This window comes from Nymphaea colorata, chromosome 3 (assembly GCF_008831285.2).
Source record: "Nymphaea colorata isolate Beijing-Zhang1983 chromosome 3, ASM883128v2, whole genome shotgun sequence".
Taxonomy (NCBI): domain Eukaryota; kingdom Viridiplantae; phylum Streptophyta; class Magnoliopsida; order Nymphaeales; family Nymphaeaceae; genus Nymphaea; species Nymphaea colorata.
Genome location: NC_045140.1, coordinates 27890892 through 27913883, shown reverse-complemented (window position 1 = coordinate 27913883; position 22992 = coordinate 27890892). Strand labels below are relative to the sequence as shown.

General features: G+C 36.3%; 1 protein-coding gene across 1 annotated transcript; it reads left to right on the top strand.

Annotated features, from left to right (window-relative positions):
- The first annotated feature begins 128 nt into the window (after window positions 1–128).
- Window positions 129–22331, top strand: LOC116250229 (nudix hydrolase 3). Its single transcript, XM_031623765.2, has 21 exons — window positions 129–276; window positions 1262–1441; window positions 1566–1643; window positions 2951–3047; window positions 4520–4653; window positions 7232–7313; window positions 7801–7887; window positions 8039–8145; window positions 9160–9331; window positions 11289–11521; window positions 11653–11734; window positions 14150–14215; window positions 14576–14653; window positions 14733–14828; window positions 16904–17010; window positions 17106–17274; window positions 18766–18849; window positions 20098–20192; window positions 20271–20361; window positions 20538–20684; window positions 21803–22331. The coding sequence occupies exons 1-21, from the start codon at window positions 212–214 to the stop codon at window positions 21878–21880; spliced, it is 2328 nt and encodes a 775-aa protein (XP_031479625.1). The 5' UTR covers window positions 129–211; the 3' UTR covers window positions 21881–22331.
- The last annotated feature ends 661 nt before the right edge of the window (window positions 22332–22992 follow it).

The following is a 22992-nucleotide window of genomic DNA, read 5'->3' as shown; positions in this document are numbered from 1 at the left end:
GGTCAACACGAGTTTTTGATTTTTTATGTTTTCTGCGACCGTTCATCTCAGAGATCACGGGAAGAAATTTCGGATTGTTTTCTGTCCAAATATCTGGTGCCGATCCACGATTGGCCTGTATAAAGTTGCCGTTTCGGAAGCAGATCATGGCGGGCCGGTTCCGTTTTCTTGATTTACTTCGTTATTGGTGGGCAAAAGTGGGGTCGCAGCCATGGCGGAGGAGTTACTCGACGTCCTCACTCACACTGGTCAGCGAACCGGAATCTCAAAACCCAGGTCCCTCTCTTTTTCCATCATTCTCCTCCTCCTCCTCCTCAATCAATCGTTTCTAGTTACTTATTTCCGCTGTAAAGACTTCATGGTCGATAGCGTTGTTTCCATGTTCTACTGCGCAATCTCTGTTATGAACTATGATTTTTATTGGGTGTGGAAAATTGGGTCGTTTATATTCGTTGCCGGAGAGAAAACATTTCTTCTCGAGCCGTGGTGTTCCTGTATAAAAATCCGTGGTGTCTGGATCACTGGATGGATTATGATAGGAAGAGCCGAGAGGTTATTGTTCAGCGACAATCCATGGCATTGAAATTGACTGTCAAGAAGGAATATATGGCATTCTTACGCATCGCTTTATTCGCTGTCGCCAAAGGGACGAGCGATTGGAAAGGGTTGTTGTCTCATCGATGTAGTTTGGGGAAGTAGCATTATCGTCTCGTCCGACAAAAATCCAATAGAACGAGCGTTCGTCAGATAAGAATACAGTGTACTTTGGTTCGTTGACCTGATCATCGTTTCAACCTGCGAGCAATTCGTTGCTGTTTTGGCCGACGGACGAAGAAGAGGAGCAGCCTTGCTAGGCTATGAAAGCACTTGACGGTGGCAGAATCGTTCCTATCTCGTAGTCTGTTCGCTTCCCGCAGCATGTTTGTTTTACAGGGTTTCCCGGCATCATCTCTGTAGGATTTTTAGCAGCCGTTGTTAAATGGAGCTTGAATAAAGAGCCAAGGGCCCAAGAGGGCAGGTAAACTGATCGAGGATGTTGGTTTATCTGAGCGAATACGTGGACTCCGTCCAGGAATTATTATTTCTGTTACATGTCAATTCATGAGTGCCTGTTAGCTGTTGCAAGTACTCTTCTCATGCTTTTATTCTGTTGGTTACTCAACGGGTATGTTCATCTGATGATCATAGGCGAGATCAATCATTAATTGGCTAGTGGTTGTTGCGAAGCATGTTTTGATGCAGTATTTACGTTGCATTACAGGGGACTTGTTCATAAGGATGGAGATTATCATCGTGCCGTTCATGTCTGGATCTTTGCTGAGAGCACCAAAGAGCTTCTTCTTCAGCGACGAGCTGATTGCAAGGATTCATGGCCAGGTCTCTGGGATATATCAAGCGCGGGACACATATCTGCTGGTGATACATCGCTCATAACTGCTAGGTATTCAATAGTTTGCTGGACATAAGCAAGTTTTCTTTTTTCATAGGTTATGGGATGGGGGCTATTGCTTAGTGTATGGTTTTCTTTGTTGTAAACATGTAATAAAGCGTGGAAATAATTCCAGGAGGGAACTTGAAGAAGAGCTAGGCGTGAAACTTCCAGAGGATGCTTTTGAGTTGATTTTTGAGTTCCTTCAGGAATGGTTGGTGCCACTTCACATGTCCTGTGTACTGCCTTTAAGTCTTCTGCTCAATCATTTTGCCTTACTATCATCTGATAATGCATGTACTTGTCATCTTTCATATTACTGGATACACTGGTGTTTGCAGTTCCATATGTCATATTTGATGATTCCATATTTCACTTTCTGAAATTTGAGAAGAGTGAGCAGCAGGATTTCATCAAAGGCATGCCTAAAGCATTGTGATAACTGATAACAATTAACATAGTGCATACTGAAACACTTAAAAAGACTCACAAAATAGCGTAGGTGGGAAAAAGCATGTGCCCATGCTACATGGTGCATTTTGAGCTACTTAGAGTGAATCGCAGGTCAGGCATACTCTGCATTTCGTCTCTGTATTTCACCGTTTGAAATGTTTCTAAATCTTTAATACACAATTTTCATTTGTTTTTGTGTGTCATTCAGCTTCGTTTTTATTTGTTCCTGTAATGCTGCTTTCTGTCTTATTCAGCTTGGAATGTGTGTTCTTTATTCCTGTAATGTTATTATCTTTTATAATATTTTTTTATATATTCATTTTGCAGTGTGTTTTCTGTACCCTGCTTCAATTCGATAATTAGCTGATTGGCCGTTGTAATTCCTTGATTTTGTGTGTGTTAATATATATATATATATATATATATATATATATATATATATATATATATATATATATATATATATAATATTCTTTCTACTATTGTTTATTTACTCATTGACAGATTATGTGTTTGTTTAGTCCTTATTTTTATTTTTGATACTTACACTTTAGCCTTTGAAGCTTAAGCATTGCTTGGGTATTGCACTTCGCTATACCTCAATGCTTTTGACGACATTGGTTAAAAGAAAATAAGATCTTAAAAAAAGAAAATAAGTTTGGAAGAAAAGTGAACGTGATATCTCAAAGCTGGAGATTCAACTCGTTAACTGATTGTTGCTTTAGCACGTGGGTTATGGATGAAAAAGGGATTTTGGCAGAATACTAAATTTCTGCAAACTGTGGAAGATCAAACAAATCATTGAAGTAATGAAGTTGGATCTTTTGAGCAGGCATGAGATATATAATATGTTAATTATTTTTCTCAGCCATTTGGCAATTTAATTTGCATATCTTTCATGCAGATGCTTTTGTGCCTAAGCTTAGCACCTAGCAGTATTTGATCTGTAAAATGCATGTGTGCATCAATTAGCTTGTGTTTGATAATTTCAGTAGCCATGGATTCACACTGTCTTTTACAAGTTTAACCTTTAATTATGCTTACTTGGTTTGTCTGGAATACATGCAGTGTTATAAATGATGGGACATATACAAATAACGAGTTCAATGATGTATATTTGGTGACGACATTAAAACCTATCCCTCTTTCTGCTTTTACTCTTCAGGTAAATGGGAAAAAGGGTTGGATAGTGCTTGTTCTTGCCTGTTATATATTATGGTAATTTATTTGGTTTTTATCCCTGTACATACTTTATTTTTTTTTTTATTTTTCTGTTAGTGAAGGCTTATGACATGCAAGGAACTTGCTTTAATATTGATATCAAGAAAGTTATAGTTTGGAGCATGACATATGTAATGTGATAGTTGATGCTACATGCTTTTTGAAGCTTAGAGATCATTTAATTATCTTGAGCTTAATGTTGAATTTGAACGAACAAAAATGCCCTATGATGAAAAAAAGCTCTTACCATTAAGCTAGTTAATCACATGAATGCCTTATTAGAGGTTAAAAAGTGCCTCTACCTTGTGTCTTTATTGTTATGAGTGATTGGTTGTCATAGTTTATTAGTTTTTTGCTTTGTAATCTCAACCAATATCATTTCTCATTATAGCATTTGCCCATGTTGACCTTATGACTTGGGAGAGTCAATTGAGTGACTCTTCAGTCATGTTTTCTCATTTTATTTAAATAAAACTAAATAATGAATATATGATTTTCAAATGTAAGCATTTAAAAGTAGCACACACGTGTTCTAATAAATACAACTGTAATATATGAAATACGAGTTGATTGTGTTCATATGCATACTAAGATCATATGCACGATGGTTTTCAAATGTAAGAATTTAAAAATAACACACAAATGCTCTAATAGATTGTGTTGTAATATATGAACTATGAATTGCTTATGTTCTATCATATTTATGCATAAAAAGCCCATTGTCACAGATATTGTGAGATTTTCTAAAATCTCGTAATATTTATGAGAAAAACAAGTAAAACAAAAATAATGGCAAAATCTCGAGATTTTGTAAATCTTGGCAAAGATGAATATCTCGCTATTTTTTGATGATTTTTTAACTTTTTTATTAGTTTCTCATTTATTGTATTTTTCTCTAATTTGTAGGTTTTTTTATTATTTTTAAAATTTGCCCAGTTTTTTCATGAAATTTTCTCGAGAAAAACAACTTCAAGGAAAAATACCCAAGAAAAACTTTGCTGACATTTTCCCGAGATCAATATTTGTGGCAATGCTAAGAATATACACATAAAAACTCTTGCACAATAAAAGCAGTAACATTAGATGATAGTCCTTAATTATCAAATTAGCACAACTCAGTTAACTCAAAAGAGTCAATGATAAAACTCAGATGACTTAGCCTCTCTTTGGTTAGCTTGCACAAGACAACATGTTGACTCAACTGAGTTTGGTCATAACTCATAACTGATGAACCATGTATTGACTCGGTTAAGGCCTGAGCTGAACTTGGGTGGGCTGTAACTTGTCAGAGTTTGCCAACCATGTTTGTAGTTTTGTCTTCTTCATGCTGTGAAAGCAAGAGGTTTGATTTTTTGTATTCAGTGTAAGTATCCTATTTGCTTTTGGTCCAACGACTAATCTAACACTTCCATGCAGGAAAGTGAAGTTTCTGCCGTTAAATATATTCCATGGGAGAAGTATAAGACAGTTCTTGAGAAGGAAGATCCTGACTATGTACCATATGATGTCAGTGGTACATATGGCAAGTTGTTCAGTGTAATTGAAAAGAGGTAACTTATCCTGCAAATGCCTTAACATGAACTCTGCACATCATCTTACAGCTATGGTGCCTCATTACTGTTGCTGATGCATAAGCTGGTTATTCAGTATTTCCAGATAGAAGTTAGAACCAATCAGCTTCTATTCTATTGCTATAATAAATCTGCATGGTTCAGAAAAGCAACAAATATCTGGGGATGAGCAATATTATGTCCTTGATGTATACTTCGGGTAGAATTTTAGGAGTACTTGTCCTTATCTCTAGCTTATGATGCCTGCAAGAATAGTAACCTCATAAAATTGGATAACTGAAAAGTGGAACGTGAAAGTTGTGAATATGGCTGAAACAATTAAAAGATCAGTCTTGGTTGTGTAACAGACTAGGGGTGAACACATGCGTAGGTGCGGTGGTTTGAACTTGGCTAGGTTGATAATAGGTGTTGCTCGAACTCAATCTGAGCTCGAGTTTGAGTCAGCTATGTTTTGTTCTGCTCAAACTTAGGTTTTCTAAGCTTGAATTTAGCTGTGTAATTGAGTTGAACATCTGTGTTGAGCTGAATAGAGCTGTGTGAGTATGGAAATGTCTGTCATATAGGTTCTTTGAACACATGATCTATTGTTTATAACCCACCAGAACACCAGCCACACCCGCATACATATTTTATGGTAATTGTGTAAATATATCACATGTATTTCTCTTTTTAGAGTTTAATCAAGCTTGGACGAGATCAAACTCATTTGTTTGTTGAGTTAAATTTTAGTTTGATCATCTTGTTAATAATTGAGTCAAGTTCAAGCTGATCTTATGCAAGCAGAACTTGAGTCAAGCTTGGGTTACTTAGCTCATTGTGCAGCTCTATAATGGACTGGTAAAGACTAGATATCAGCTGTTCGAGATACTTGCCTTTGAGCTACCTTCAAATAATGGAGATGAAGCCTTTTAAACATAATAAATGACATGAAATCATGAGTCCACCTGAAAAGTGGATTGGCTGATCATGGTAGGGCTAGGAGAACTACGCGACAAGAAGGACAAGCAACACAACTAGCTGATCGAGCAGGTCTGTATGGCTATGTGAGTCACTATGAATTTTCCTTGGAAATGTCTACTTAAGTATTGGTTGACATATTGTTGACTATTCCGAGGGTCCATCGTCATTTGATGGGATTCTGGAATAAGATAGAAATGAGATAACATTTACGGCCAGTGTTAAAACAGAGAAGAATATGACTGTTAACAGGGAAAGGTGGACATGTACAACATATTATGATCTGATGGAAGTTTGAAAGATTAATTTTCCCTATTGTCTCATGGATCTGTTATCTCTGTGTTGATAATGTAAAATTGTTGGATGAGAAAATGAGAGTAAATTGATGCATGATATCCCATCATCCTATTATGCTGAATGCCTTTTGAATGGAGCCACCATAAAACTTGATAACAATATTTGACTGGAAAATTGTGGGAATTATTCCAGTGCAGCAAGTATATCATATTCAATTTCCAATTTGTGTGCCAAATTGTCTTGAGCTTTCTTCAAAATCTCTACGTGCTTGTGAATCAATCTTTTGTTAAGTGGAAGCAGAAATATATTCTTAATTCGTATTAATCACGTAGACCAATTTGATGCAAAATAAAAAATAATATTATCTTGTGAAAGATTTTGTAAACAATGAGCAACCAGTTACAAAGAAAGGTGAGTTAGGTTAAACAAATCTCCAGAGATAGAAGCATCTCCTTGGTTCATGAGGCTGACCAGGAAAAGAAAAGAATACTTTCTTGTAACCCCTCTAAAGTCTAGTCATACTTTCTTTGTTGTAACCCCTCTAAAATTTAGTCATGTCTTGAAGATTGCGATATATCTTTTGGGACTTATAAATGGAGTTAGTTAAGTGTTTGGTTGTTCTAGTTTCTAGCTTTTTGGGCTAAAACTGAAGCTGCTAAGGGATGGGTTGGGATCTGCCAAACCAGGAGCTTGAACCCGGTGTGGAAATGGTCTTGGTTGTCATAGTGGCGATTTAACACTTGGAGTCCCACACGTGCAAAAGTGTGTACATTAAGGCAATGGATTGTAATACCTAAATGTTTAGTCCTGTGTTGAAGATTGTGAATCTTCTTCAAGAACTTATAAGGAGAGTTAGTTAAGTGATTGGTTGTCCTGATTTTTAGCTTTTTAGTGCTGAAACCAAAGCTACTAGGGGACATGTTGAAATCTGCCAAACTGGGAGCCTGAACTTAGCTTGGGAGTGGGCCGGGTTGTTACAGTTACAAATAAAGAGTTGGTATTCCATGTTCATATCTGTAATTACTCTTGTAGAGGCTTCCTCTAACAGATGCTATCATTCAATCTAAACCTGTGAAGACTTGTATGTCAAACACATTTGGCTTCTCATTCATTTTAAGGTCATCACTGAATATTTTCTCCCTTGAAAATGTTTTCTTTGTTGTGAAAACTTTGAGGCATTGATTTAGATTTACATTGATGTTCTTCATCTTGTGTTTTGGTCCTCGCAAAGAAATATATTTCTTTTTTTTTCATGTTTAATTAAGTTATATTTCTGATTTTCTTTATGTAACTTCCAATTAAGGTATAAAGAAGACAAGGTCGCACGAAGTTTGATGCTTCAGAAACAACTGGATCGTTATGCTTCCATTACACTTGATGCAGAGGTTTGTCATTGTTAGCCTTTTTTTGGTTTTATAATTTTATTACCAAGAGAAGCATAGAGAAAAGGTTGTCGATTAGTCCATGATTATCTTTTCTGTCCATATTTTTTTTCTTTTTACTTTTTTGTGGCAGATAGGAAATTTCAGCTATAAGGTCCTTAAATTTTTGAGGTAAAACCTGAATTTGTCAAGCTACATCTTATTCTCCATGTTTTGTGTGTTCCATCTTGTGTTTTGGTCCTTAAAAAATTCAGCAATAAGATTCATTCGACAGAAAACAAAGGGTTTATGGTAAAAGAAGTAAATATTGTGTGACATGGCTGTGCTTGTGCTTAAACCTTGAAAATGTGAATACCAGAAAAATGACAATGAAAATATAGTTTCACGATACTTAAGGTTCTTGTGAGATTTGTGGTGCTTAAAATTCTCTCTCAAGTGGACACGTTGTTAGACTGACTATCATTACATGATAACACTTATTCTTCTGCAGCTAAGTGGATTATCCAAAGGAGATATGGATGCATTGGTCTTCATCATTAAGGCTGCCAAGGTTATCGATGAGATTTTCTATTCACAGGTTTTACACCAAACTTTTGCCTTCTTTCAATAACCTTATTTTGTTTCTTTCATGATGGTTTATTAATGTAACAAAATTGTTTGATTAGATCAAACACCTGATGATTTCCAGAACTAACCATACACATTTTATAATTTTTATTGCTGTTTAGGTCTGGGCTAGCAATCCAACACTTAGGGACTGGTTAAAGGAACGTGCAGTCCTTTCTTCATTGGATCGCCTTAAATGGGAAAATTATTCCATCAATAAGAGTCCTTGGTAATGTTATTCTGAAAGTGGCATAGAAATCCAAGTGCATTTCTTGTACTGTTGTACAAATGCCTGCTGTCCATATTGATTACTTGAACTGCCTAAAGGGAATGAATATTTTGTTTTTTCATTTTTGGAATTATGAAAAGGATGCAGTATCTGTGGTTCTTGGTCAACTTTCCAGTTAACATGTTGCATGTGCCTTTGCACTTATTACTAGACCTTGTTGACAATGCTTTTTGGCATTTCTTAATGTGACATAATACAATTCATGTAATTTAAAAATTCTTGTTAGCTTCATAAAAACAATCTGCTGCTTCTCTATGAACTTCAAATTTAGAAGTACATGATGGTTTTATTTCAGTAGGCTATTATTTGGAGCTGTACGGAACTGCTACTGCATGTATGTATCTGAAAATTATATGTTAAGTTTGAACAGTGTTCTTGTTTATTGATTTTAAGATTATTATTTTTTCTTATCTCATGTTGCTGTTCTTTCAAGTTTGGTTACCATAGAAATGTGATGGACATTTGGATAATGGGATATTCAGTGTAATTATTTAAGTTAGTTGTTAAGCCCTACCAACATATATAATATTTGCGTATATGATATGAAGGTGTTAGGTATCGATAAGAGGTTTGCCCTTCCCACCTGCTGGATTGGAGGCACTTCCTGTGTAACAAATTCTTCAATTCAACCTGCGTGTGAAAGTTGGTTTCTGTGCAGGATATGAAACTTGCACATTGATAATTTAGTCTATAGCATTTTTTGAGTCATATCTGTTGATTTGGCTAAAAAGAATCCAAAATTTTAGGTTTGCTTAATGTAAAAAATGTATGTATTGCCATGTCTTGGGAAATATAGTTGCATGACAGTAGTATCCTGAAATAAATTATATGCTTGAAAAAGCTAGGCTTCTTGTAGGTGTGCTTTTCAACTATTAGCTGTGCCTTGCTTCTCCTTTGTTTTCCCTATATTCCAGCATATTGTATTGGTTTCTTACATTTGAGCTTTCCTTATAGGTCTGTTCTTGATGAGAATGGAGCCTTCCTGTCTACTGCAGATTCTGCTGTCAAGTTATCTGCAGATTCTACAAGGTCTGTTCCTGGGTGGGAAGGTGTAGAATATAGAGCTGCGTTTCCCACAGTAAAGCCTGCTGGGGCAAATTTTTACCCCCCAGATATGGATAAAAAGGTATTTGTGAATCTCTCTCTCTCTCCCTCCACCTTTGTTATTTTGAGTATCCTTGAAGGATACTTAAGTGGTTATCCTAAAGGTGAGTTCCATTTCAAATGCTATTCTCACATCTCATGAGCTATGTTGCTCTTTGTTCTGTAGTTAATATCTATACTCATATACTCATATGTTTGGTGTAATTTCACTGATGGAAACATCAGAAGTCTTCATGTTTTCACAAATAAATGTTGGTTCAATTATACTGCTATTAAAGAGAAAAGCATTTCCTTGTGGCTCTATGGATGCTTAAAAGCATATTGATAAACTGTATGGTAGTTCCTTATTGTTTGCCCCCAGCCTTCCACCATTTCAAATTTCTATATCAAATAATCAAGATTTAAGTGGAATAATATGCTTTGGTCTTTCATGTTGTATCCTCAACATCAAATATTCATGTGAAATGATGTACTGCTGGCGCTATGTAGCTAGTTATGCTGAATATAGGCTGTTATCCTATGTCACACTGGTACTCCTCCAAAGGAGGGGTACCCGTATGGTACCGGTATGACACGGGTACCGGTACGGGTACGGGGTTGGGTACGCCTTTTTTGTGTGTTGACCGTATCGGGTACGGTCAACACACCGGAGGTCATTTTTGACCTTTTTTGGGTATAGTCAACTTTGACCGAGTCCAAATGTGTCTTTTTTATTTTAACGATTTTTAGATTTTAAAGTTTTAAACGATTATAACGTTAAAAAAAAAAACTCGAAACCCTTAAAACATGTTTTCGTTTTAAGGGTTTCGTTTCCTCTCATCGTGCGACGGCCGGCGACGTGAAGGCGAAGGCAGTTGAACGGCGACGGTGATCGGCGACGGAAGGAGGCGAACAGCGACGGGTTTCATTTCCTCTCATCGTGCGACGGCCGACGACAGGCAGGGGCGGCGACCGGCGACGAAAGGCGAAGACAGTTGAACGGCGACCGATCGGCGACGGTAGGAGGCGAACGGCGGCGGTATATTTTTGTTTTTATCATGTTTTAGTTCATTTTCATCGGTTCTGCCCCTGCCTTCACCTCCGGCGACGACCGTTGGGCGTTGTATTGTTTCTGTTCTTTCACTATTATCTCTTGTTTTCTGTTTGCGTAGTTGATTCTCAATGAGTCCATCTTCTTTGCATAGTTGTTTTCTGTTTTTCGTTGTATGCAGCGTGTTTTGTTTGGCCAACAGATTGCAGCGTGTTTTCTGTTTTTCGTTGGTTCATCACAATTTGCTGATGAACCCAAGTCCGATGTCTTTTGAGCATGTCCTTTGATAAATTGAAAAGAACTCCAAGCTTTATCACATCATTTTCGTTACAGAATCTGTTGTTCCTTCTAATCTTGATGATGCAACTGAGGAGTGAGGAGAATGAAAATCAACAAAGCTGATGTATTTTGAATGTATTTTGAATGTTAATTATGAGACTGAGGAGAATGAGAATGTATTTATGAATATGACAATATGTTATTCTGATTGTGTAATTTTTGATATAGATATGTGCAAATATGTTATTTTTCTGCATTTTTTGACATATATATGTGTGTGTGTACGGCCGTACCTCCGTACCCAAGTTTTTTGAAAATGGTCCGTACCCGTACCCGTACCGGCACCCGTACCCGTACCCATGTGACATAGCTGTTATCCAACTACCCTACATTGTTCTTATCTTGTGAATGTTCAGATCTTTTTCATATTATTTGGTGCTTGGTTTAGGTTAATCATAATCTATCTGTGAAATTTGTAGGTAAGTACCTTCTGTTTTTTTGCATCTTAAATATCCAAACACTAGTCAAGCATTGTCTTGTCATTAGCACAAAGTAATGCATCTCTTCCTGGCTCTTGGATGTCTCCAAGTATAGGGTGCATGATTGGTCTTGGCAGCTAATATGGTAGGTTGTCTGTTTGCTTTTTCTCCTTTTCTGTTTGTTGCAATAGGAATTTGAATTGTGGAAGAACAATTTGAGAGATGATCAACAAGAAGCTGCAACAGGCTTTTTCACAGTCATCCGCAGGCCTGAAAGTTCAACTGTTCCTCATGACCAAATTAGTGAAGTTGAATATGGAACTCAAAGTCTTTGTGCTGTTCCATATCCCCGCGAATACCAACCTCATCTTCATGAAGCAGCTAACTTTCTGAAGAAAGCCGAACGACTAGCTGATTCTCCCAGGTACCTAGTGCAGGTTCCTTGAAAGTTGAAACTTTTTATCCTTCTTGTTTTTTTTATTGAAGCATGGTTATGAATTTTAATAAAATTCTCCCTTGAAGCATTCTAATAATTTTGCATTCATTGATATCTAGCTTGAAGCAGCTACTGAGGACTAAGGCTGAAGCATTCCTTTCAAATGACTATTTTGAATCTGATATTGCATGGATGCAGCTGGTTAGTTAACTGATTTACAATCTAAAGTTTGCTGAATTATGTTTTTACCTTGCCAACAAGCTGCATAAATGTCTCGATACAGCGTGGAAACTGGACCATTCTGATTTGAATTGGGTAACTGGACAATTTTCTGGCGGCCTTTCTATTCTTTTTAAAATTGATCACCGTGTACTCAGGCCTACATATGGCAAGTTTGAGAAGATGATAATGGAATGCATATGTGTAGGACTGTGAGGGTTTTAGGAAAAAATCTCTTGTTATGCTCATTTCTGATGATATGAAATGGCCTTGTACAGTTCTGAATTTGCATCTGCAAGGATTGTCTCCATATACTGATCCTAAGAAATGTCATTAGAAATTTGGAAGTGTTGAGGTGATTGAGCGAGGAACAGAGACTTTCACAAAGTGACATGTAAGCTTCATGACTGAGTAAATAATCACATTAATAAAAAATGAGAAAATGAAAACAACCAAAGTGCAAAAACGACCTATTTACATAACATGTAACAATTATATAGTTGAACAACAATATAAAAACAACATATAACTGCGTGTAACAAACATTTAACAATTATATAACACATAAAAATCATCTGCAATGATCATATGTGCTGTAGCAATTAGATAATTTGCCGTAAGCATTAAAGTTCATGTAAAAATTAAATTGAATTTACTTCCAGACATTAAGAAACATGTTTCAATAAAAAGGAAGATATTTAGATTCCTGTTGAAGATATACAGTTTCAAAGTTCTTTTCTACAAATGGATTAATAGAGGTTGAGTCCATAGCCACCGACAATCCCAATCGAGGAAGAACCATGTGCAATTGTGCACCATTTCTTCTTTACAAACACAAGAAAAACAAAAACACACAAAAAATCTAAAGGTGAAAGCAGATAGCATGATATTCAAGAGACCAGCAAATTTAAAGTCTATTTTGGCAGCCTAATGAGACACACGGGCAAATCATAAAGCAGGTTGGGTATCTTTGGGTCCACCTCTTTCTTAGGTAAATTTGAATTAGAATTAATGTAAAAAAGCTCTAATGGATGTATTCTAGCAAGATCTAGATTTTAGGGAAAAGGTTCAAAGCTGAGTTCCAACTGCAAAAGGAGGATTGTCTAATTTCCTGAAAGGGCATGTAGATCTAATGAAGTAGATGTTAATTCGGTTCATTTATGAAGTGCAGACATATTTTAAGAATACTAGTGCAGAAACTGTTAGGCGTCTGTGTATGTGCATGTGGGAAATGGGTTTAAGAGCAAAATGGAATCCATGTTCAGGGTCTAGGTGGTCAGCTGTTGATGGAGACTTTCAAAGTTCTTGGTATTGAGAAATGGAAAGACTAAATGGATTTCAGAAAGAGTAAAATAGTCAAAAGCAATAGTTGAATAATGTAACTCTTTATTTGTGTCAGTAGATCTGTCCACATCTGCTTATTTAAAGAGACAGCTGTTGAAATGATCCGATGGATATATGGTTCTGATTTCAAGATCTATAGACAAGGGAGATCCAATCATGTCCTTTTGGAATACAGAATTTGATGGGGCTAAGCTGATAGCTGGACTGCATAGAATTGTGGTGAGAGAGGAACCTTGGGATAGATAAGGAAAAGTAATCCCTAGCTCTTCCCCTGAAAAGTGAGTTCCTTCTCCTTTCCACCTTTTTTCTCCTGTTCTTGGTCTCTGTGCACTTCGAAGTATGGCCTTCTAAGTCCTCTACAGAGTACAGATACTCTACGTATGGTTTGGTCCTTTGGGAGAGCTGGATACATAGGAAGTCCCCTACCTAGACCAACCTTGTATAACCCAGATGACACATTAGGTTGATTCCGAGATGTTTCAGCTAAACAAATCAGGTACCCCAGCACTCCAATAAGTTGAATTGCTTAAGAGGTCAATTTAAACTAACACCCCTCAACATGGTATCAAAACATAATGCATACTGTATGAGAGACATCAACACATAAAAGAACCATAAACTATGTCACACAAGTGCAGATGTGGGTGTAGACACTGGTGTTAATGTTATTGTAATTGGATATATTCCTAATAGAAATGGACTGGAAATATGCATGAAATATCCTGGAGTAGGCTTCATTTTTATTATGAAGCACATCGCTGAAATTGGATATATCTAACTTAAAATACTCAAATGGACTGCAAAGTGCAAATCTGCATGAAATCAACCCTTGCTAGGATTTTTAGATTGGATTGTCACTTTCTGTTGAAATAATAGAACATCTTTTTGTTGCATCCTTTTTTTGTTTTCTAGGTATGTCCACTATACTTATAATCTCCTTATATTTTTGATGTAAATATTTGGTGAAAGAATCTGAGAGAACTAGTTACTTTAGTGTGCCAAATATATTCAGATTGTAATTTTAAAATTTTTAATACTCTGATGTGTTTACAGGACTCCAAGTTGGATGTTACTATTGGTCCTTATGAGACATATGAAGATGCACTCTTTGGGTTCAAGGTATGTGTAATTTACTTAGATATACTTTTGTTAATCATTATCAAGGCTGGGTTTGAACTGATAAAGATAACTGGTGACAAATGAGTTACAATAGCGCCACTTTGTCCATGGCCATCCAATACCTGGCCTCCAGTAACAGCATACACCTTGCAGTTTCCACATAAGAAACCCAGAAAATGACTTTATATCCTGTTTCATTCAGTGGACATAGTTAAAGAGGGTTTGCATGGAATTCTATAAAAATAAATCCAGCTATATCTCTTTGCTCATTATGGACAGCTTTATGATGCTTTTTTGGAAGTCATTATAAAATTTTTACAGATTTTCACTTTCTAGAGCTGACATAGTGGCATTTTAAAGGCAACATTTGAGGCATTCATAGGGGTTCGTGATGATGTTGCAACTTCCCAACTAAAGCTGTTTGGTGATCGTTTGCAGGTATCACCAGTTTTAATTTTAACTTCTTTCTAGTTTTTTGCCTAATGCTAACTTTGTTCATGTAATAATTCTCAATCAGGATTTGGAAAGCAATCTTCCAATGGATGATGTTTACAAGTCAAAAGATGTGGTTGCTGCGCCTATCCGTGTAATTCGGCTTCTATATAATGCTGGTGTAAGAAAAGATCTTTCTTCGTTCCACCCAGCTCTGACTGCTGTTGCTCTGTGAGTTCTTTTAAATAATGTCTCAGCTAACATGTCAACGTAATAAATCATTGGTCACAAGCACATTAAAATGGATGGTAAGGATTCATTTTTTTGGCTCTTTGATTGTTTTTGTTCATGTAACATCTCATGCGTATATAATATATATGCGTCTCTAGGATTGATGAAATATGTAGTCTAATAAATTTGAGAGCAATATGTACTGGCTTTAAGCCATTCATCAATTGAGTATAAGATTATGGGCTGTTTGATTAATTTGATTAATGGGTCACAAGGTGCTGTGTGTGAGTCACTATGAAGCTGCTTTCGAAAGTCAAACTCATAGTTGTTATATTTCTTTCAAACAACTAACTTTACACTGCACCAGAGTTTCACCGAAACAAGTAACTTTACACATACCTTGTGAACTATCGATCAAACTCTTCAAGTGATGCATGATCAGTATGTATAGTTCTTTATTTATTTAATTTACACTGTGAAGTTACTTTTTCAAAGTCAAAATACTAGTCATCTTTCTTTCAAACAAGTAACTTCACACTGCGCCGGAGTTTCACCGTAACAAGTAACTTTACACATACCTTGTAAATTATTAATGAAATTGTTCAAGTTATTCATAATCAGTATATATATAGCTCTTTATTTATTTAATTCACACACACACATACGTGCATGCATACATACATACATGCATAAATATATATATATATATATATATATATATATATTTATTTATTTATATATATATACAGAGAGAGAGAGAGAGAGAGAAATGGTTTCTAACCCTTTGAAGTTCAGGACCAGAGCAAACTATAGGATGAGTGGAATAGGCCAGACCAGTGAAAATAGTTTTGGACTATTGGAGCCATATTCAACTCTCAGACATAGGGTTTAATACGCATCAGAGGTATATTCTTTTTGTGAAGCGGGGTTAGTTTATAATATCCAATGCATGAGAATGGCTTGGGAGAATTCTCATATGTGAGAAACTTGTAGAAAATGGTGACTATGCATATTCGGTCGAATTTCTATCTTGCATCTTGGTTTTAACCTTTTTGGATAAAAATCAAAAGCGAGTTAAAAAGCAGTTTGCATTTGCTATGACGAGCATTTGAGTCAGATTTATGACAAGATTGTTACAAAAGGTATTAAAGCCATGTTCAATTCTTGGATTTGTGGTCTAATATGGATTGTTAATCCAAGGTAATCTAACATTTCATGCATGAGAATTACTTGAGACAGTCTCATGTCTGAGAAAGTTTAGAGAATATGTTCATATATATCTGGGGCGAAGTAGTGCCTTGTGACTTAGTTTCTAAACCTTTTTCCATGCCAAATTGAAACAAAGTAGGGGACTGGTTATATTTCAAAGTTCTTTTAAAGCTGTAGAAAATGGTTTATGCATGATTGAGCTTAATTATCACGTGCTATCCTGGTTGGGGAACTTGTTAGATGCCAAATTGAAGTACACTTGGAGGGAAGTGGTATTCAGCAGGCCGGGTGCTTGGTTTAGATTTGTGTTGAGATGTTGTATGAAATGATAAAAAAATATATTGATATTTATGCATGATTGAGCTTAATTATCACGTGCTATCCTGGTTTGGGTCCTTGTTAGATGCCAAATTGAAGTACACTGGGAGGGAAGTGGTATTCAACAGGCTGGGTGCTTGGTTTAGATTTGTGTTGAGATGTTGTTTGAAATGATAAAAAAATATATTGACATCACGTCTAGGAAAGGTTAGCCCTTCCTGTGTACCATCTTGACATTTATTTCTTTGTATGATATACACTATACAGTTATACACCCACTAAATATCACCCCACTGATAAGACTTTCCTTTTTAGTCTTTTATCCTATTTGTTGATTTGCTACTTTGCTTTTGTTCTCATTGACTTCCTCTACAGAATTTATAAAATTATTTTAGCAGCATAATTTATTGAGGCAAAATGTTTAATGCGATGTGAATGGCTTCTTGTTAAGTTGAAATTGCTTTTGAAATCATTGATCAATATCCGCTTGCATGTTAGGATGTTAAGGGTCCACAGACTGTTGCTTTCAACTTGCCAAATGATGAACGGATAGTGAAAGAGAGGGGCACATCAATGGTTATGCTTAAGAATGTCTCAGAGGCAAAGTAATTATTCTTTTTTCAGTATGCAAGGTTGCTGTTTGAACATCATAACTACTTCATTGCTTAATTTTATTTTCTCTCCTTTCCTTTGCAATTAGGTTCATTCACATCCTTAAACCTATCGCTGAAGTAGCTATAAGGGAGGACCAGAAACAACATGTTGATTTTGAATCATTTTTCACTCATACAATATGCCATGAATGTTGCCATGGAATTGGGCCCCATTCGATTAGGTGCCCAAGTGGTAAAGAGTCAACAGTGAGATTGGTATGATTCTGTTTTAACTTTGCTGATTTATACAGTTGTAATATTTGATGTGTAAGTTAATACCTTTATAGCAGTTCACTTTTGGCCCATTCTATGTTTGTTAAGTTAGGATACAAAGGTAATATATTGTTTAAGTACTTCTTTTGCTTTTCAGTATGCAAGTGATTTGTCACGTTATTCCATTTGTAATGCCACATTCCCAGGAACTTCATAGAGGCTAGAATAATAAGTTAACTCTTAGAACTTTTCAGATACCTTGCTCTGCTATATGCAGTCTAGTCCTCAATATTCAGCCAGATGCACTGGTATTTTTGTTTTGCCTGGTTAATTATCCTTATCTGTTTGTTATGTTTCTCAAATTTATTGATTTTCTTGAATAAATTTTGTTTAGTTTCATTTCACGTTGTTATTCCATTTTGTATGCAATTTTTCTGTTATATTGGTGATGGTTATTTAAAGATTTATAACTTTCTGTTTTCTATGAGCTTCTGAGTTCCCAATTTCATTTGTAACATCTCAGCCATTTGTTCCTGCTGATGACTTAGGCCTGGCAATACTGCGAGCACAAAGTTTCCTGGCAAACTCTACTGTGATCTCCCATGTCCCCTCTGTGTGTTCGTGGCAGCACTTCACACCTTTGTGGCTCATGACAGACAGTCTTGGTTGTCATACATCCGATATTTTTTTCATGCGCCTGAAGTGGGTCTGTCACAAAATTCTTTTTTGCACAAGTATTAATTAGAGGCTTCATCTCAGAATTTTGAAATATAGTTAATGCTATTGTCAAAACACCATGTTTATCAAACAATTATGAATTAGGTGGTAAACTTGAAGGCAAAAGAGAAGCTTGAACTGTTGATTGAAATATGCTTCTGTAATGTTTAACAATTTAAGATGCAGATGAGTTTGGGTAGAGCCATACCCCAAACTTGTGTATGCAAGCATTGTTCTCTTCAAACAGTACAAATTTAGTAGTTTTGGACCTTCCTCCACTTAAATGTTGGTTTTGTTGTGTGTCACTGTTCATTTCATGATAACGTGTAACATTTATATTGCTCTATGAAATTTACTTGCCCATCTTTAGCCATGTTCAGAGGGGCTGCTCCTCAAGTGATACTTTTATTCTTACTCTCCTGCTCTCTTGGGCCATCAGAGGGAAAGGGGTGGGGGGTGTGTTCAGCTTTCTGCTTCCAGGCCGATGTTGTATTGGGTGGACACAGGGAAATAGACATCTGCTCAATCATGTCATACTCTTTCTTTTGAACTGGAAGGCGTAGGAGAGTTAATCCTGTCCCACTCCTTTCATTATTGCAGGCAGTTTTGTATTGCACACCATTCTTTTCATGGTAACCTAGAAATTTTGGTACTGGCTATTGAGCATCTGCATGACCTGCTCTTGTTTTGCTTGAATTTGCCTATGGTTGATTCCCTGTATTTTGATTTCCGAATATTACACTTTGTTGCCTAAATGGTTGTTGCTCATTCTTAAAGGAGCTCCAAGAACTTCACTCAGCATTAGAAGAGGCAAAAGCAGATATAGTCGGACTTTGGGCTCTTAAATTCCTGATTGATCAGGTAGGAGTTAAATTCCATTGTCAACAATCTTTAATGGTGATATGATATTTGCAGATATTTTATTCACACATATATAGAATTCAGTGTTTCATTGAGTAGATATCTTTTGAACTCAAAAGGCGTTTTTGTATTGTTTTAAGATTTTGTCTCCCAGATATATGATCAATCCTTGAAAAATCTTCATGAAAATCCTGAAGAATTAGCCGCTGTATATGTACATGTGAAGGTTAGCAAGGTATAACAGTTGCCAAGACTATGTCTATGATCGCAACTGTTTGGTCATGCAATACTTTAAGGTCTGTTGCCTATTGAATTGTTGCTTGCTGGAGAATATTACAGAAAATTTGGAAGGAAGTTAATTTCTTATAAATTGGCCCCATTCAGATGGCGTTGTGGAATGATGGGCAGTTTTAGGTCATTGCATCTACACATGATTGTGTTCCTTTCCAAAATTTTTTTATCAGTTAAGATCGAATGCAACGTTATTATTCCAGAAGAAGAGAAAGTGGTTTTGGTGAGACATGTCAGTTAAGCTCATACCTCCTTTTGACCTAGATCTTAATTGCTAATTTGAAAATTTTCTTGTCCTTTGATTAAGATACACAAAATAACTATTAGTGGTAGAAACTTGGTTCTCATTCATGAATCGTTTAGCTGAAACCTTCATTGTCAAGCACAATGGTTTATTAAATATTAAGTCGAGGCATAGTCATCACTCATGATAGGCGTCTGTCTATGTAGAAGCTTGTTTCTTGACAAGCCGCTTAAGGAGCAGGAAATAACTGGTTTGCAAAACTCAGGTCTATAACTATTTGAATGAAGCTTTTAGGATACTAGATATTAATTTCGAGAATGAAAAATTTGTTTAAAAAATTGTTTAAAGCAAATTGAAAGGTTTAAAAAGCAAGTTTGGATGTTACACATATAAGATGACTGCTGGATACTTTATGGGGTATATTCTTATGTAGACTCAAGTGTTGCACGTGTGCCATCATAAAAGATTTCTTAGTACGGACAGGGAGAAACTGTATCTACTGCTTGCAAAATTTGCAAAAATTCATGGAATTCTGTTTGCTTCCAATTTCTTGCAAATTGTAATTTGACAGTAATTTCTATGCCTTCTTAAGATGATAAGTTGACGAACTGATCTCCAGTCAGAAATAGATGATGGTTGTTCTTGTCATATAACTAATTTATTGCTTGCATGTTATTGGATGAATGACTTCTATATTTATGTTAATTTTCTAGGGATTGCTACCAAGAAATTTAGAAAGGTCAATGTATGTCTCATTCCTTGCTGGATGCTTTCGTTCTGTGCGCTTTGGATTGGAAGAAGCTCATGGGTAAACTAATTTTGTGAAACATTGTTTATTTAAGTAAGAAGTTGATTAAATATTTTGACTATTTCTCTTTGAAAACAGAAAAGGGCAGGCACTGCAATTCAATTGGCTATATGAAAAAGAAGCGTTCGTTATGCATTCTGATGGAACATTTTCAGTTGATTTTACAAAGGTAATTGCCATTGTGGTTCTTTTCTATATTTTTCTGCTCAAGATGGAACATAGAATTGTTCAATATGCACTCTTGAACATTTTATAGAGGCAATTTTTTTTTCAAGCTCTTTCCTGTTTGTGTGTTTCAAGTTTTCAAACTTTCAACATAGAATTATTTTGATATTTCTGTTTAAGGTTGAAGATGCTGTTGAAAGCTTGAGTAGGAAAATCTTGTTGATTCAAGCAACAGGAGACAAGCCTGCTGCAGGTTTACTTCTTAAGGAGTATGCTGTCATGACACAACCCTTGAAGAATGCCTTGGAAAAGCTTGAAAAACTACAGGTATTATTCAACTGACTTGGTAAATCCATAATATTGTGAAATTCATGCTGATATTGGTGGGTCTATGATGTCTCCATTTCCACCTTTTCTTTTGGAGTGCAACCTCACAAGCATGTATAGATGCATGATTCATCTTTAGGTACGACTATTTTGCTGGAAGAAATTAAATAGAAATGACAAAGGCATTGAAGTATTTGAAGCCAATGCTCCCTGAGACAAAACTTAAAGACAGAAAGTCACAGCCCCTAAAATTTTGGTGGATAAATTTTTGAATAAGAACAAGGGAATCGGACTTAAGTCATGAATCTATTGGTCAACAGACTCATGAGATAGTATACTCTCCATCAACAGATACCGTGCTGTTGTACTGGAATGATCAGGCAGTGCCGCAGTGGAGCACTCCATTGAATCTTGCTATGGATCTTTGTCATTGTCTGATTAGGGGATGCTGACTTAATGCAGGGTCTACCGAGTCTGTTTTGCTTCACTGCTAATCATATATCATCAATACTGAACTCTTTGCAGTTGATGTTATGCTGGACATGCAGTCAAAGCAACATTATTCCATGGGTGTGAGCATTTATCCACTCATGAAGGCTTAATCACCCTAGGCATTTCCACTAATAATTAACTCATTATTTTTGTCTTGAAGATGAAGGTCCATGTCATCTAGTTTGCTTGCAGTAGGTCGTTGATGATTCTTTTTTTGGTTGGGTTGGCGTGGGGGAGGAAGGGGGAGACGGTAGGAGGTTGTAAAGGATGGGGTAATTTGACTTGGGCTGTCAATATATTGATGGAGGAGTTCCATAGATATTGCTTACAGCGGTGCTTGTATAGGTTCACACTTTAGCATGACAACTAACTCACATGCACATTAATATTGTGGCAGCTCCACATTTCTATATTTCACCTGTAATACTGAAAAATTTAATTATCTTTGAATTCTATGTGGTAGCAAATAATGCACCAGATGATAGTTAAGGCATCAGGCAGAAAAGATTTAGTGGTCTCTTAGAAAAATAACATGTTTCAGGGGGTTAGTAGTTTTCAACTTTTGGTGACGGCCTGCCTGATGTTAGTATCTATATTCTCTGATTGATGCGCATGACTAATTGCAGGTTCCTGTAGATATTAGTCCTACATTTCAACTTGCAGACGCTTTGTTGGAGGCCCAAAAGCAATTTAAGACACATTGAATCAACGGAGCCTAGTGCATGGGGTCAGGTGGAGTAATTTATCATTAAAATTTCAAATCCTTGTCACTACAGACAACTGCAAAGGGAAGTACTGTACAATAAAAGTTTTTGATGTTTCTGCATCCACGGGATGAATGATCTGCTTATGGTTGACGTGTGTGTGTGTCTATATCTCTATATATATATATATATATATATATAGAGAGAGAGAGAGAGAGAGAGAGATTTTAGCATAAACTCGATTTTGTGAGGTAACTTTGTCTCAGGGCTTGCTTGCTCATGACAACGAGACGCTATTATGCTCAGGCATTCTCTCTTGGCTTAGAAATCCATGTACCAGCCTCAGACGGTTGGATATGTATGAATGGCTCTCTGTCAGTTATGGATGTAAATGATTTTTGGGAATGTGGCTTTTTTAATGGTATCGAATTCAACCGAATCTGATTTTTCATATCCAGATTATCCGAATTCAAAGCTCACAGCCGTTGAATTCTCAAATTAATCTTCTCTGATATGGAGGGCCGGATAAATGTACCCTCAATTCAAGGATGCCTTTGGCTTCAAGGGCCTTTCTGATATGAAATAAAGGGAACCATTTTCCATGAAAATATTCTCCATCCATTATTTGAAACGAACAGCCGTGAAAAATATGTGGCTCATGTGTAGACCTGGCTTGGCTCCCACCCATGGCATCATCTCCGGCAGGAACTAAAGCGAAGTTGTCCTCCTCTAGAATGGTGGAGACCCGAGATTGAGGCGGTTAACATTTGGTCTTCCCTTTAGAAAGCTACCATCTTTCATCAACCCTTTCCCAAATCAACGAACTCTCAAATAATATTGATAAAGAAATTAACAAAGTTGCAAGCAAATGATAAAGTTTTAAGCAAACAAAGGGAAACGCCTAATCTAACTCACGTTGGAATTTTGTTTCTTCCAAGACTAAAATAAAAAAGACAAAAAAACTAACCTCACATGTGATGTGAGGTATTTATATATCAAATTAACTAGAAAAAGAGAAATGGATCCAAAAACAAAATAAAGGGTCCAAACACTAACTTAATCCGAAACATCCAACTAAGCTCGAGAAGGGATGAAGTGAACCTGTGCCGCCT